The 15953-nt window shown below is 33.6% G+C and overlaps 1 protein-coding gene across 1 annotated transcript in view; it reads left to right on the top strand.

Moving 5' to 3' along the window:
- Positions 1–6532, top strand: part of LOC306877461 (rho GTPase-activating protein 6-like) — a gene marked incomplete at its 5' end in the record, with an annotated part of 46017 nt that extends 39485 nt beyond the window's left edge. Inside the window, 5 exons of the mRNA XM_079429227.1 lie at positions 348–527; positions 1234–1331; positions 3085–3242; positions 4282–4362; positions 5798–6532. Coding sequence (XP_079285353.1) covers positions 348–527; positions 1234–1331; positions 3085–3242; positions 4282–4362; positions 5798–6219 — 939 coding nt within the window. The 3' untranslated portion in view covers positions 6220–6532. The remainder of the gene's footprint in view (positions 1–347; positions 528–1233; positions 1332–3084; positions 3243–4281; positions 4363–5797) is intronic.
- Positions 6533–15953: the final 9421 nt, after the last annotated feature.

Here is a 15953-nt window from a genome sequence, read left to right as displayed (position 1 = left end):
CTAAAAAATACATTTTTGTTAAATAAAAAAATAGTGTTGTTAAATTGTGTAAGTTTCATGATTTCAGTTACACAAGCTTTTTGATTAGTACATTTTAATTGAATGAAAAAAAGGAATCCTTTTTTCCCTTCCATGACCATTGCAGCTTTTTTCCATAAAACATCATGCTGACAACATCTGTCAAACTACAAAAAGGACAAAAGCACTTGAAAGCACAATAAAAGTCTCTAAACGGTAGGTTTTGGAGGTCATGTGTTGTTTTTCAGGACGATCACAAACCCACAAGTTCACTGAGCTCAATGCAGTTAGAAATGATGGCTGTGTTTGTGTTATTTATGCTGTAATAGGTGATTGGTAATAAGATGACGTCTCTGAACCTGGCCACCATATTCGGGCCGAACCTGCTGCACAAGCAGAAGAGCTCAGAGAAGGAGTTCAGCGTGGAGAGCTCGGCACGAATGGAGGACAGCGCCGCTATCATCAGCGTGGTGCAGCTCATGATCGACACGCACCAGTCCCTGTTCACGGTACATCACACACGCACCATGACCTTATGACTGAGATATGAGCATGCCCAGCCAGAGAAAATACAACAATAAAAATAAATCACCACTTCTATGGCTGTTTGTTATGACAGTTTTATGAAAGTGCTTGAGGTGTAGTTTATGCTGCTCAGCGCTAAAACGCTCGGCTTTTCCAGCACAGTTCTCTGGCATGCCCAAAAAAGGGCTGCTGAGATGATTTGGACCATTTGTTTGAATGAAGGACAAGTATGCTTGCAGAATAGAAACATTGCATCCTTTTAAAGGGGTAATAGTTTACATAAAAAATTAAAAACAAACAAACATTATTAAGGTGTGTGTATATATATATATTTATTTATTTCCTACGGTCCTAATTTTGCTAATCACAATTTCCTTTGAGTAATATTGGACATATTATATATACATATATATATAATCAAATATTGTTATCTCAGATGATGAAGGAAAGTTTGTTTCCTCATGATATGAGCTCTTTAAAGTCACTTTTAGTAAATGTCCTGTCACAGTTCAGTGATTTTGAGTCGGCTGTGCATTGGACTGTGTCTCTTAATGTAAAAAGATTGTATTCCTTGTAAAGAGTTTGATAGCCACCCAATGCTAAAGCCCCTGTAAAGCTGTGTGTGTGTCAGTGGTGTGACTGGACTCGGCTGTGTTTTGATGGAAGGTGTTGATGTGATTTGTGCCGCAGATCTCAGCGGAGCTGCAGAACGAGCTTCTGCTGAGTTTGCTGGACACGGACAGTGATGTGGTGGATTATCTGCTGAGGAGGAAAACACCACAGTGTGAGTAAGTGACTTTGAGTCTCCTCTGAACAACAAGACTGACGAGCCAATTATACCTGCCACTACTACTGATTAACCCTCAATAGACAAGAACTGTGCAGTAATAATTCATCAGACTGCATTATATTATATTGTATTGTATTAAATATATGAATATTATCATATTTTATAAATTTTTGATATTATCTACAATTTTAAGTATTAATAAAGAATATAACACACCACAAGCGTGAGCAGTGCGCATGCAGAGCGTGCACATTGTGCTTTCACTGGCAGCGTTTGTCGCGTGCAGTTGAACCGTGGCTTGTACTGCATGCAATACAGACGAGTATCGTCATTTCTGTCATATTTTCCAGCGTTCTCCTCCGAACACTGTGTGCCATGTGCTTTGATGTATGATATGGCCATGCCATGACCATGCCTCCTCCCCTCTGTCCCACACTACATGTAAATAACATGCTATATAATATATAGGTAGTTTACACAATAAACTTGAGCTAAGTTTTCAATGTGTATACGAAAAATTTGCCGATCCTGTCAGGAAAAATTATGTCTGACAGGAATATTATTTTTTGCCATCTAACAGAAGGTATGTTGCATATGCTAGATTGAATTGGCTGTTACTTAAGTATTTTGTGTATCAGTCTATAAAATTAATAAATCAGAATTGGGGGTTCAAATAGGGCTCTGGGAAATAGAAAGGACTCACTATTCTAATGTACTGTAGCCGTGTGTTTATGTATATAATGTTGTTTTTTTGTATTAGGTGCATCTATTGTTTGTTTAGTAATTATCTATGTGAATTGATGTGAGATGCACTGAGATCCAAGACACATTTTGGAAAGATGTAATTGGATTGAATAATTGAATTGAAAAAGTAATATTAAAGCTCACAAATGCCTGTAGTTTTATTAATTTAACAGACCTTTGGAGTTTGGGGAAAAACTCGTGGAAGTGAGTTTTCGTGCATTTAATTTTTTCATATGGTGATTATGAAAATTCATATTGTGTTATTTTTAATGTTAATCGGGTCAATTTTGCTCCTGCTCCCGCTCCCAGTGTGAATGCACTCATTTGTTAACATGCACGCCCAAAAACATATGCGCTGCTCACACGCCGCTCACGCTTGCGGTGTGAAACGGGCATAAGAATATAAAAAGCACTCATATAGTACACAAAAATATATTATATTACTTATGAATATTATTTATTTTCACAGCATTACAGTAAATTATATCATAAATAATTTTATTATCATTTTTTGTTATTATATTATATACAATTCCAAGTTTAAAAAAATAATGAAGAATATATAAACTGTTAAAAAAGTGCACAAAGATAGTCAAAGGTCTTTCTTAATATGAAATGACAGTTTGTGGGCTTTATATTATATTATATAAATAACAATATATAAATGTTATTTATTTTCACAGCATTAAAGGAAATCATATTGGCTTATATTTTCTTTTATACATTTTTATTATGATGTTATATATTATTCCAAGGGGTAAAAAATTTATTAGGTTTACTCTGTGTCATGAACTACAAAATTAAAAACATTTTTATAATATATATATATATATATATATATATATATATATACAGTATATTTATAATATAATATACTATAATAAATATAATTATTTAAATATTATTAATTTTTACAGCAATAAAGTAAATTATTTAGTATAATTTATATTATTCTATTATAAACAATTGAAGTGTTGTAATGTTGTGCTGGATCTGTGGTCCTGCAGAGACATGAAGAGCTCGAGTGGAGAAATCTCTCCGTATGATAACAACTCTCCGGTGCTCTCAGAGTGGTTTCTTCCATCAGGACCCGAGCATCAGAGTCCCACAAACCTCCAGCATGCTCCTGATAACTTCTGCCTCTCAGCCTCACAAGCCGGCGCCGGTGGGTTTATTCACTAATGAAGAGACGTCAGTGATACTGACCACTGATTTAAATGAGAACTCATACAAATAGTGCTCAACATCTGCATCACACAAGAAACTCTCAGTGAATGGAGTTTGTCATTAGGTTATTGCTACTGATACTCTAATAAGCATAAACACACAGCACAAATATTGGGTAAAATAGTAATATTAGATCAAACCAGGGGCATTATAGTAGTCCTAATCTCAGATGAACACCTCTGGTGTGACTTTAAATGCAGACCTTGAGCCAAAAACTCATCACCAAACACCAATGACTTGTATAATGGTACAGTCATTTTAGACACGTCCAAAACTGTTGCAACAGAGATGGAAATACAGTTTTTAAATATGTGAGTTATGCTTCCATCTTTGTTGCCACAGTTTTGGAAGTGCCTTCTTCTGTTCGAAAGAAGGGGGTGTCCCAATACTTTTGTCCATACAGTGTCTATACAAATCATTGGTGTTTGGTGATGAGTTTCCGGCTCAAGGTCTGCATATAAAGTCACACCAGAGGAGTTCAGCTGGGATCAGGACTTGGCTTTCTGCAGACCAGTCAAGTTCTTCCACACTGACTCAATCAATCATGTCTTTTTGAAGCGTGTCTTATACACAGAGACACTGTCATGTTAGAATAGAAAAGGGTTCTGTCCAAACTGTTGCTATAACATTAGAAGCACACAATTCCCTAGAATATCATTATATGCTTAAACATTAAGATTTGTACTCATAGAAATTACTAAAGTAGTCAAACCTGATCATTAGAAGGGGGTGCCAATACTTTTGGCAATATAGTGTATGTGTGTGTGTGTATATATATATATATACACACACACACACATACATGTGTGTATGTGTATATGTGTATATAGAATTTTTTATTAAATTTTTTTTACCTGAACTCAACACAGCACAAAATCTGCATTCATGTAATGCTGTCTTATAAATGTGTTGAAAGGAGGCAGCACAGGTTTTGTGAGAGTTGTACGTGTCAGTAATGAATATTCTCTTCTCCTCAGGGGAAACCATGCATGATAAGGCTCGTATCTGGCGAACACGACATGCTCTTCTGTCAGGACTTCATGACAAACTGCTCACAGGTACAAACACGAAACAAAAGACATGTCAGTCAAAAAAAAAACTATGCATGAGAGTTTTAAGAACCACATAATCGATCCTGTATTATGCAATACACTGTATTTTATACAGTAGAAGTTCTTTTAATCAAAGGGAAACATTAAGCACTAACATTTTGTCTTTACACAATTCACTTTTGTTCTTTTGATAATCTTTATTACAGTATTTAAATGGTCAGATAGTGAATCTGTATCCTTTGGTTAAAATGTATTATTTTTCAACCACATACACATATGTGTGCTGAATTGTGGTGTAAATTCAAAAAATGTAATTTACGGTGTCAAAACTAAAATAATAGTGATATTTTGCAGCCCTTAATAAAAAAATTAAAAAAAGTTATTTCTGATGACTTTTGAGAATATTCAAAAATGTGAATTCTTCCTGAGTGTTGTCTAAAGAACAGTCTTCAGAGAGAAAAAAAAAGATAAGATTCTTAAAAAGTATTTTTGGGAATACAGAATATAAATAAGAAAATGAGAATAAAATGGCAGTTTTTGTTTCCTAAAAATGTTTCATGAACCTTAGAAATGTATTGTATTATCACAGCAAGATCAGTCTTATTAACCCCATTAAAATGAATGGAAATTAAGTTTGTTTGACTTTATAACTCATGATTGCTGAAAAACAGACCAAATTTATGAAACCTACATATTTATATCAAACAAAACAAATTTTTTAAAACTAAATAAATTTGTTTTAATTGCATACATTTCACTTTCAAATTAAAAAAGTGTTTTTTTTTTTTTTTTTTCATGCTGCAGTGGTTCGTCAATAGATGCACATTCATGTTTATCAACAAAATTCAGTCCAAAAGTGTTAGATATAGTGAAAATGAATAATTTCTGAAGATCATGTGACACTGAAGACTGGAGTTATGATGCTGAAAATTCAGCTTTGCATCACAGGAATAAATTATGTCTTAAAGTATATTAAAATAGTAAACCATTATTTTAAATAGCAATAATATTTCATAATATTACTGTTTTTCCATATTTTTGATCAAATAAATGCAACTTTCATAAGCATTATGAAACGCATAAAAAATCTTTCTGATCCCAAACTTTTGAACGGTAGTGTATTTTACAAAAGTTTTTGGACACTAATTTTACAAAAAGTATTTTTGACACTAATGGTACTCCATACATACCTGGGTCAAAAATGAGCCGAACACAAGACATGTTATATCTCTTAAAACATATTTGTAAAAAATCTGAAAAAATGACATGTATTTGTAAAAATCATGTAAAATGTATTTTAAGGGTCTAAAAGCATTTGCAATGTTTCATTCCTTTACTAAAAACTGAATTTTTTAGACATTTTTATACATCTCTTCCAGGTCAAAATGTCCTGAACTCATTATGAGGGTTATGAATAAGGAAATGTGTCTCTGTCCTTCAGGTTCGGATGGACACCTGTATAAACGCGCCTCCTCTGATGTTTTCTACGATGACGATAACTACACAGAACCTGTGCGTGAGACTCAAGCGTCCCCTACAAATATCACCGCTGAATGTAAAGCGCGCCTGCAGGTCACCAGTGCAGACGGCAGTCCTCTGAGCGCCCCGCGCCATCAAATGCATCCAATCGCATCAAGCCACCGGACTGCATTTCACCATTCAGAGGAGATGGTGGCATTTCCCGACAGACTTCCTGCCGTGTCCATGCAGCCACGTGTCACTTCCCGTCAGGGTGCCGCATCACAGATGCCATCGAAGAGCTTCGGAGCGGAGCAGCATCCAGACTGGCCCACAGAAAAGTGGCAAATATGGCAACTCCTGTCATCAGACAGCATAGACACACTTCCAGAGACTATGGTGTGAAACACGCTTCTTAAAGGGACAGTTCACCCAAAAATGAACTTACTGTCATCAAAAGAAGATATTTGAAGGACCCCATTGGCTTTCATTGAATGAGGCATTTCTCAAGATATTTTATTTTATGTTCCACAGAAGAAAAAAGGCATACAGGTTTGGAATGAATAAAGGATGACAAAATGATAATTTTTGGGTGAACTGTCCCTTTAAGGAACTTTTAATTTGTGAGTGAATTTGAAATGAATCGGCAGAACACAGAATGTTGAATTAGAATTTGAATTGGAATGAGAGGAGGCACCACAAAATGTTAGCACATTGTTTACAGATAATTATTATTTTTTTTAAATATATATTATTGATATAAAAATTTGGGATGAATATTTTAATGTTTTAAATGTAAGATTGGGGTCATTATGATTTTTTTTTTTTTTTTTTTTTACAAAATATTAACCATTTTAAATTGATCAAAAGTGACTGTAAAGACATTTATAATGTTACAAAAGATTTATATTTCAAATAAATGCTGCTCTTTTGAACTTTCAATTCATCTGTGAATCCTGTATAAAATATATCACACTTTCTACAAAAACATAAAATCTTTTCAGAATTGATAATAATCAGAAATGTTTGTTGAGCAGTAAATCAGTATATTATAATGATTTCTGAAGATCATGTGACACTGAAGACTGGAGTAATGATGCTGAAAATTCAGCTGCGCATCACAGGAATAAATTGCAGTTTAACACATATTCACACAAAAAACAGCTATTATGAATTGTAATAATATTTCAAATTTTTACTGAATTTTTGATCAAATAAATGCAGCCTTGCTGTGCAGAAGAGACTTCTTTCCAAAACCATGTGTTGGGTGTATGAACATGGTCATTGGTAATTATACCGAAGAATTAAACTACTCTTTTAACAGTTATATTAATTTATCTGAATAGAATTTTAATTCTAATTCCATAGATTGCAAATCAAATTGTAATTCTGCATTCTGTGTGTTGTGGCCAGTTCAATTCAAATGAACTGAAAATAAGCCTTAAATTCTGAATTCACTTCAGCCTCAGATGAAGCTCAATAGAATTTATATATAGAATATATCAAATAACTGCAGTTCAGTTCAGTTCCATTCAGTAGTTTGGTCATTTCCAAAGACTCTATTTTTTTGTAGTTGATTTTAAACACGCTTTGGAGATTTAAAGATTCATTCAGATTTATCTATTAATAATGCCTCATATTTCCAGCTTTATCCTTCTTTCATTCATCATCAGTTGATTTTGTCGCTGATTATGTTTTAGGAAGTATTTGACTTCCTGTCGTCACGTCATCATTTCATAAGGTAACGAGCATTTCAGATGAATTACAGTGCTGCAAACATAGAGAACATCATATATACAACATCCAATGTATTTATTTATTAATGTTATTTATTAAATTAGCCACTAGTATGCTACCACTGTGTATAAAGTGTATAATCATCACAGAATGATTTATTTCAGAGTTAGTTTGTTGCCTCAGTGTTGCTTTATCTGCATAAAATCAATAAGATTTTTTTATCTTCACCATATTCAGATATTAAAGTCAAAATGACTGTTAATTCATGTTCCTGGTTCTACTTACCTGTGATTCAATGGGGCACATTATTCTGAAGAAACATGTTTATCTTTATATATATTTTTTTAATGTAATAATTTGTTCTGCCTCTGAAACAACGTTATTTCTTGACTGATGTTGCTGTAAATTTCCTCCCCTCAGTTCATCAGAGATCAGGATGAGTTTGTTTCTTCATCAGGTTTGTAGAAATGTGTCTCTGCATCAGTGTCTCAGCAATGGATGCTCTGCAGTGAATGGGTGCCGTCAGAATGAGAGTCCAAACAGCTGATATATCATCACAATAATCCACACCACTCCAGTCCATCAGTTAACATCTGGAGAAGACAAAAGCTCAAACTAATCCATCAAGAAGACATTTTTAACTCAAATATGAGTCTATAATCCATAATAACTCTTCCTCCAGTGAAAAAGTGTTCTGGTCTGAATCAGGAGAGAAATCTGCACAGATCAACCAGCGTTTACAAGCTAAAACATTCCAGAACAGCTCTAACAGGAGATATATTTTTATGGATTATGGATATGGTTTCAAGTTAAAAACATCTTAATGCTGGATGTTTTTCATCTTTTGTCTTCTCCAGATGTTAACTGATGGACTGGAGTGGTGTGGATTATTGTGATGTTTTTATCAGCTGTTTGGACTCTCATTCTGACGGCACCCATTCACTGCAGAGCATCCTTTGCTGAGACACTGATGCAGAGACACATTTCTACAAACCTGATGAAGAAACAAACTCATCCTGATCTTGGATGATCTGAGGGTGAGCATTTTTTATTTTATTTTTTCAGCTAAGTATAACTTTTGGGTGAACTATTCCTTTAAATTACAACCACATGAAGAACAAAGCAATCATGTCCTGTATATGAGTTTTATACATTTATAAGTGAGTTTTAGTACTTCTTTATTTTCTCTGTCAGAGTTCTGTTTGATATTTGTGGTATGTGTACAGCCGAGAGTGATATAATGTTGATCATTTTATAAAACAAATATATATATTTTGATAATCAATTATTTTTATCCAAATAGTAGGTGAAAGACCAAAATACAGTGTTTTATGACGTTGTATCAAAGTCTCTTTGTTTTCATCATGCAGTTCATACACAATAGAATTCAATGAAACTCTTCCAAGAGCCTTAGATTGGGTTTTTGGGTTGTGCTTTAATTTAGATTTTTTTTTTTTTTTTTTTTTTGCCTGTAGTCAAAAGCATCTGAGTTCAGAAACACAATAAAATGAATGTCTCTCAAAGTCCATCTGTGCAACATGAAGATTTATTTTTATTCCACAGTACAGTGTTATTTTACTACCATTTAGATACTATTCTAGTTTTTATTAACATTATTATTTTTTTTTTCTGTTTTCATTTTAGTGTTTTTTTTTTTGTTTGTTTTTTTGGTGTCATTTTTACTTAATTTTTTATTTTTTTTTATTTTTATTGATTTTTAATACAGTTTTTGTTTTAGTTATTTTAATACAAGTTAAACTAAATGAAAAATTATGCCTTGGCATTACCTGAAATAAAATTATTATTATTTATTTATTTATTTTTTTATTTCAGTTAATTTTATTTCAAGTAACGGACATGTTTTTAATGGTTTTTGTTTTATTTACTATAATAACCCTGTAGACTTCAGCATTAATTTCCGTTCAGAATGGAGTTATTGTACTTTATTTGTACTACAAATAGATTGATGTTTACTGTAAATATTGTGTGTTTATGCTTGTCGGTTTCCTTAGGCTTTGTATTTAGTCCATTGTTTTGGTTTCCCAGGAGCATGAAGCCACATTCACATTCCTTTCAAACAGGAAGTTACAAACAGTCGAGTGATCTGATGAAGTGAAGTGGACAGCGAGGCTTTTGGCGGATCTTGGCTCTGTTCTGGGACTTTTGCTTTTGCCACATTTCAGTATGCTGATGGAGTGACCTGTTCAAGTCACACACATAAAATATTATTTATAAATTTAGACATTTCTAATTATATTTTGACTTTTGTAAAAGTACTATAAATATAGTCAATTATTAATATATATATATATATATATATATATATATATATATATATATATATATATATACATATATATATTAATCAATTAAAATGAATCAGATTAAATGTAATAATAAAAATTTAATATATAATATTAATAATATATGGATGGAAACATTTATAATCTTTTTATTTATTTAATTTAATTTATTTAGTTCTACTTATAATGCATGAAAAACAGTAGCTTGAACATTCTTCCTACGCAGCAGTTTTGGTAAGAGATGATTATGTAGTAGTTTTGGTTTATTTATTTATAATATTTCATGGTGCACCCTTGATTCAATCATTTACAATGATTCTTGTATTTTACAGGTCTTTATGGAGTATGGCTACAGATGATTGATTACAGACATTTATATTAAGGTACGTTCATTTTTTTTTACTTTTTATTGATTACATTTACAATTTTATTGTCATTTTGGGGTTGATCCTAAACTGCAAAAATGAAATAAATAAAAACTCAGTATTTTTTTTTTTTTAATCAAGATACATTTCATTGAGAAACAAAATAAAAACCTGAAAAACTGAAATCTGAAACATGTTGTAATCAAAAACGAATTAAATTTTGATACAAGGAAATAATATTCATGAATATGATAATTCTGTCCCCATTAGCAGATATTTGTTCTTGTTTTAAGCAACAACTACAAAAAAAAATCACTTAATTTTGACCCATTTTTTAGAAAACGAGACTTAATAAAGTCCTTTTGCTTCTCCAGTAAATGTATCTTGATTTAATAATGTTTAGATATTTGTACTGGAAAACAAGTTACCAAAAAAAACTAAGTAAGAAAATGATTTTTTGCGGTGTACATATTTTTAGCAGTAAAGCTGTTTGAGTAGTTACTAGACAAGCCACTAGAGGGAGACACAAGAGTTCAGTTCAGTCATGAACATTAAACACATTCAGCATTTAAAACACTACAGTAAAGCATCACATTATAAGAAGAAAACAGTATAATTTCGATGTGTTGAGTGATTTATATGAAATGTTTGAGTGTGCTTAAAAAACTAGAACATGACAAACCATATTGTGGTCTGAGAATTCCGGACTCCAGGGTCATGTCGGTTCCCACAATCATGGAAAACCTGGAAATGGCAGGGAAGTTTAAAACTGTGGTTAGCAGGCCTAGAGAAGTCAAGGAAAGGTCTTGAAAAAATCACGGAAATTCACTGGTGAAAATGTGGGAAATTTGATTCATGTCTCGTCAGGTCTGTTATTATGATTTCAAGGAAAATTCACCCAGAAATCATAAACGGCCTCTCATGATGATCAAACCCACCGAATGACTTTCATTTTTCTGTGAAACACAAACGCAGATCAGAAAGATGTGTGCGCTTCTGCTGAACACACAAAAAAGCTCTGTTTTCTATATGTGAATGTGTAAAATCTTTTATATATATTATGTATTTAGTATTTTTCAGGATTCTTTGATGAATAGAAAGTTGAAAAGAACAGCCTTTTTATGAAATAGAAATCTTTTGAAACATTATAAATGTATTTACTGTCACTTTGAAACCATTTAATGTCATTGCTAAATAAAAGCATTGATTTGTTTAAAAAAACATCTTCCTAACCCAAATATAATTATTAATTTATAAATATTGATATGATACATAATTATTAATAATATATTATAAATAATATATTAATAATAATAATAAAGCTTACTAATCCCAAATATAATGATACATTTACAAATATATATATAATATATATTAAATAATTTATTATTACTATTATTTATTTAAAAAAAATCCCTAAATATATAAAAATATGTGTAAACATTTAAAATCTTATTATAAATTTACTATATAAATGTAGTAAATTAGTAAAGTATTTTTAAAAGAACAACAACATTATATTAAATGTATGTCCACAGCCAACAGAGCAATTTTTTTCTTTACTGTTCCAATACTTATGGAGGGCACTGTATATATATATATATATATATATATATATAAATTACTAAAAATAGCAAGAGAGAGTGGGAGAATGTAAATATATGTCATATGCAGTTATATGGAGTCATATTTCATTACATTTTTATAGTTTTTTAGTAAAACCCTCCACTTTCACTGCATGGAAAACAGCAGCTTGAACATTTTTCCAAATGTGTTTTATGCTCAACAGACACAAGAAAATACATGATCACGGCTAAATGGTGACTGAAGTTTTTTGCAGAATAAGACTGTCGTCTGACGAGCTGCTTTCCTGATGAAACAAGCTGAAACAAGTGGGATTCCCCTTGTCTCGTAACATGTGCTTCAGCTTTATGAGCCAATCTGCAGCACAGCTGTGTGTCGCTCTGACTAACAGTTAACCGTGATATACGGCTCAACCGACGGAGCAGCATTCACACTGATTTATGACAGATTCTGTCTGCTGCTGCATGATCCTCAGATGATAGCCTGTCACTCAAAGCTTTTCAGAGTGAAAAAAAACGATATTCAGTGAGAAAAAGACTGATTTCATCCATAAGCAATTGATTGGATCACTAAAAGTGGGCGATACCAGAATAATGGAGAGGGACGGAGCTGAAAAATAGTGACAGTAAAAAAGAGTGGTTGCCAGGGACCAGAGGCCCCTTTTACTCTGCTTTAAAAGTACTTTTCAAGTGTCTGCACATTATCAGAGTGTTTTTCTTTAGAAAACTCTACTTCACAACATTCCAAAGCATAATAAAGTGAAGTGAAGTGACATACTGCCAAGTATGATGACCCATACTCGGAATTCGTGCTCTGCATTTAACCCATCCAACATGCACACACACACACACACACACACACACACACAGCAGTGAACACACGCACACACACAGCAGTGAACACACACACACCGTGAACACACACCCGGAGCAGTGGGCAGCCATGCTGCGGCGCCCGGGGAGCAGTTGGGGGTTCGGTGTCTTGCTCAAGGGCACCTCAGTCGTGGTATTGAGGGTGGAGAGAGCACTGGACATTCACTCCCCCCACCTACAATCCCTGCCGGCCCGAGACTCGATCCCGCAACCTTTGGATTACGAGTCCGACTCTCTAACCATTAGGCCACAACTTCCCCATGTACTTTTTACTGCACTACGTTTCATATTAAATATCATTTAATACTTAATTTCATTAGAAATCTAGTACTTTCTTACTTGTACTCAAGTAAAAGTACTTCAAAGGTTTACTTGAGTACAAGAAAGTACTACATTTTTAATGTTCTTAAGTATTAAAGGTAAAACAAACAACAAATTTTATTTATAAAATGTAGTGCAGTAAAAAGTATGACATCGTGCAAGAAAAACACTCTGATAAATTACAGATACTTTTTACATTTACTTGAGTAAAGTAAAAATACTTCACTACTGTCCACATCTGCCAGGGACTGTTAGTAATAATAATAATAATAATAATATTTTTGAATTTATAATTAGATTTGGTTCAGTATGATTTTTATATTCATACAACAGTTATTTCTGATCCTCGAGTCTGATTGGCTGAGAGCCTCTTCCAGCGGTGCAATATTCTAGTGAACCATTTGTATCACTCCGCTTGCAGTATTTCTCACAGTAAGTGTCATGGCGGACGCCCAAATCCATTATCATTTTATAAATAATACTATTTTTGTGTCACGGAATGTAGTTTTAAGAGTTTTTAGGTGAGAATTTACTTGTTTAGACTTCAAATATGCAGTTTGTTAATAAAGATAATGCAGTAGTGGTAAATACTTTTATATTGAAAGAGACTGAAACAGGGTTGTAAACAAGGAAGTTATTTTTACTTTTTATAAACACCTTATAAGATGCAGTCAACAAATGCACTGAGCAGCGCTGTCATCGGAAATCACCCTACGACAAAGATATTGCTTTCCTCATTCAAACTAATGTTTTATTGTGAATATGAGATTGAGCTGAAAACTGAATGCTGGATCAGATGCAGGTGATCACACTCGCTTAGTCAATCTCTCTCTCATAATACTCTACTACACATAATACACTGCTTTTAGTACATTAATAAAATAAAAGGGTGTAGAATTTAGTACGGACATTATAGGGGCATGTCCCAATATCCAGTGACTACTAAATTGTCCTTAGCAATAATTTTGATCAAACAATTAAATATATGTGTATGTAACCACTGTTGTTGTAATTTCAGATGCATCTGAAATAGGTCATACCATTGATATTGAGGAGTTAAATACATACAATAGAAAACTGTGCACTTTCAAGGACGCACATTAAATATATGAGCAGAGAAAGAACATGTAAGAGCCAAAGTGTTTCAAACATAAGAGCACAGTTCAGCTGAATGGCATAGTTTACCCTTTTCAACTTTATGTTGTTCTGCTGTTTTGTGTTCATCTGCTTCTCCCATTTGCTCTTTTTACATTGACTCTATAGACTCATACAATCAGATCCAACAATAATTTCTCAAATATGTATTACTACTTAGTACTAATGTTTGCTTATCTCACTAGTTTTGTCAGTGTTGTATAAACATGCAAAAAATAAAGACACAACAGACAAGTCAATTCAATTGAGTGAGTCATTTATGCTGGAACCGCTCCGATTCGAACGACATCGCTTGTAATGATTTTAAAAAACAGGTAGAGTGATTGATGAAATGGAACTTTTCGAAACTCAGAATCAATTAAAACATTGCATCTCAAAATGATTCACTGTTTCGAAGCACGCGAATCAAAGCGCGATAACCTCCCCGTGCTGGGTTGCATCGTATCATGTGTCGGCTATAGCCAGAGATATTGTCAAAAGCATCAAATATTTGGAATATTAAGAGGATTTAGCATTTCCAATTTATGTAGGCCTGTTACTGTCAGTCCTGTGTTCCTGTGTCTTGTGTTCCTGTCCTCTCGTGCCCATATTTGGTTAGTTCCTGTTCCTGTCCTCATTTTGCTTATCAGTTTATTAGTCCCCAGCCGTGTGTCATTTATTATCTAGCTTACTCCTCTGTTTATAAGCCCTGTGTTCCCTGATTCTGGTGTCAGCTGTTATACGTCATTCCTTGTGTTCTGTGTCTCCTGCGACTCCTGTGTTCAAGCGATTGGGTCAATAAATACTGTTTGATGTATGATTCCCTTGTCTCCTCGTTCCCGGTCTCCAGTGAATGTGACAGTTACATTCTTCTTATTATCAGGCCTATTATTATTATTATTATTAAGTTACTTATATTATTAAATTACAATTAATTTGTCCCACAATAATTTCATAGCGCATCAGGATAATTAAACATTAGGCTATTAGTGTCACGAATCTGGTCCATGCTCTCCCGGTTAACCACCACTAGAGGTCACCCGTTCACCACAGTGACTATTTTCACTCACAACACATTGGACTCCATTTCCCACAATCCATTGCACTGACGACATGCACAGCTGTTCACTATCTCGCCCACACCTGATCATCATTTCACAATCACCACCACTCACTATTTAAGCCTGGGACTTGCTCTTGCTCACCGCTGAGTATTGTTAGCCTGCTACCTTACAAAGCGTTCTTAGTTTTCATAGTCTTGCCTTGTTTTCCTTTCCGTGTCTGACCCTGCCCGTGTTTTCTGGTTTTACCCTTCGCCTCTGCCGTTTGGACTCTGTTCGCTCCCCGTTTGGACTATTGCTCTCTTTTCTGGATTATCTCTCTGCCTTGCCCCTTTGGATACTGTTTACAATTAGCTTACACCTCATTGAATATGTTTTTAAAAAGGTCTTATAAAATAAGTCTATTAATTTATACAATGATTTATAGGCCTATAATTTAATTATTGACACTGCAATCATCAGTGAAAATTGAGAGCAGCTTTATTTCAAGCTCCGACTTTCAAAAACATGAAATAAAATTTAACATGAAATACGTTTCTCATTTTGTACAGGTCATAAGAGAAATATTAAAGGGGACCTATTATGCAAAAATCACTTTTATAAGGTGTTTGAACTCAGCCGTGTGGCCGCAGTGTGTGAAGACAACCAGCCTATAATGGTAAAAATCCACTCATTTTTTATAATCCCAATAAATCTGTCACGAATCCTGGCCATACACTTCCACTCACTCACCACCAGAGGTCACCCGCTCACCACATGGAC

The sequence above is a fragment of the Barbus barbus genome (genome assembly GCF_936440315.1).
Source record: "Barbus barbus genome assembly, chromosome: 11".
Lineage (NCBI taxonomy): Eukaryota > Metazoa > Chordata > Actinopteri > Cypriniformes > Cyprinidae > Barbus > Barbus barbus.
This window is presented reverse-complemented; position numbering and strand designations above follow the sequence as displayed.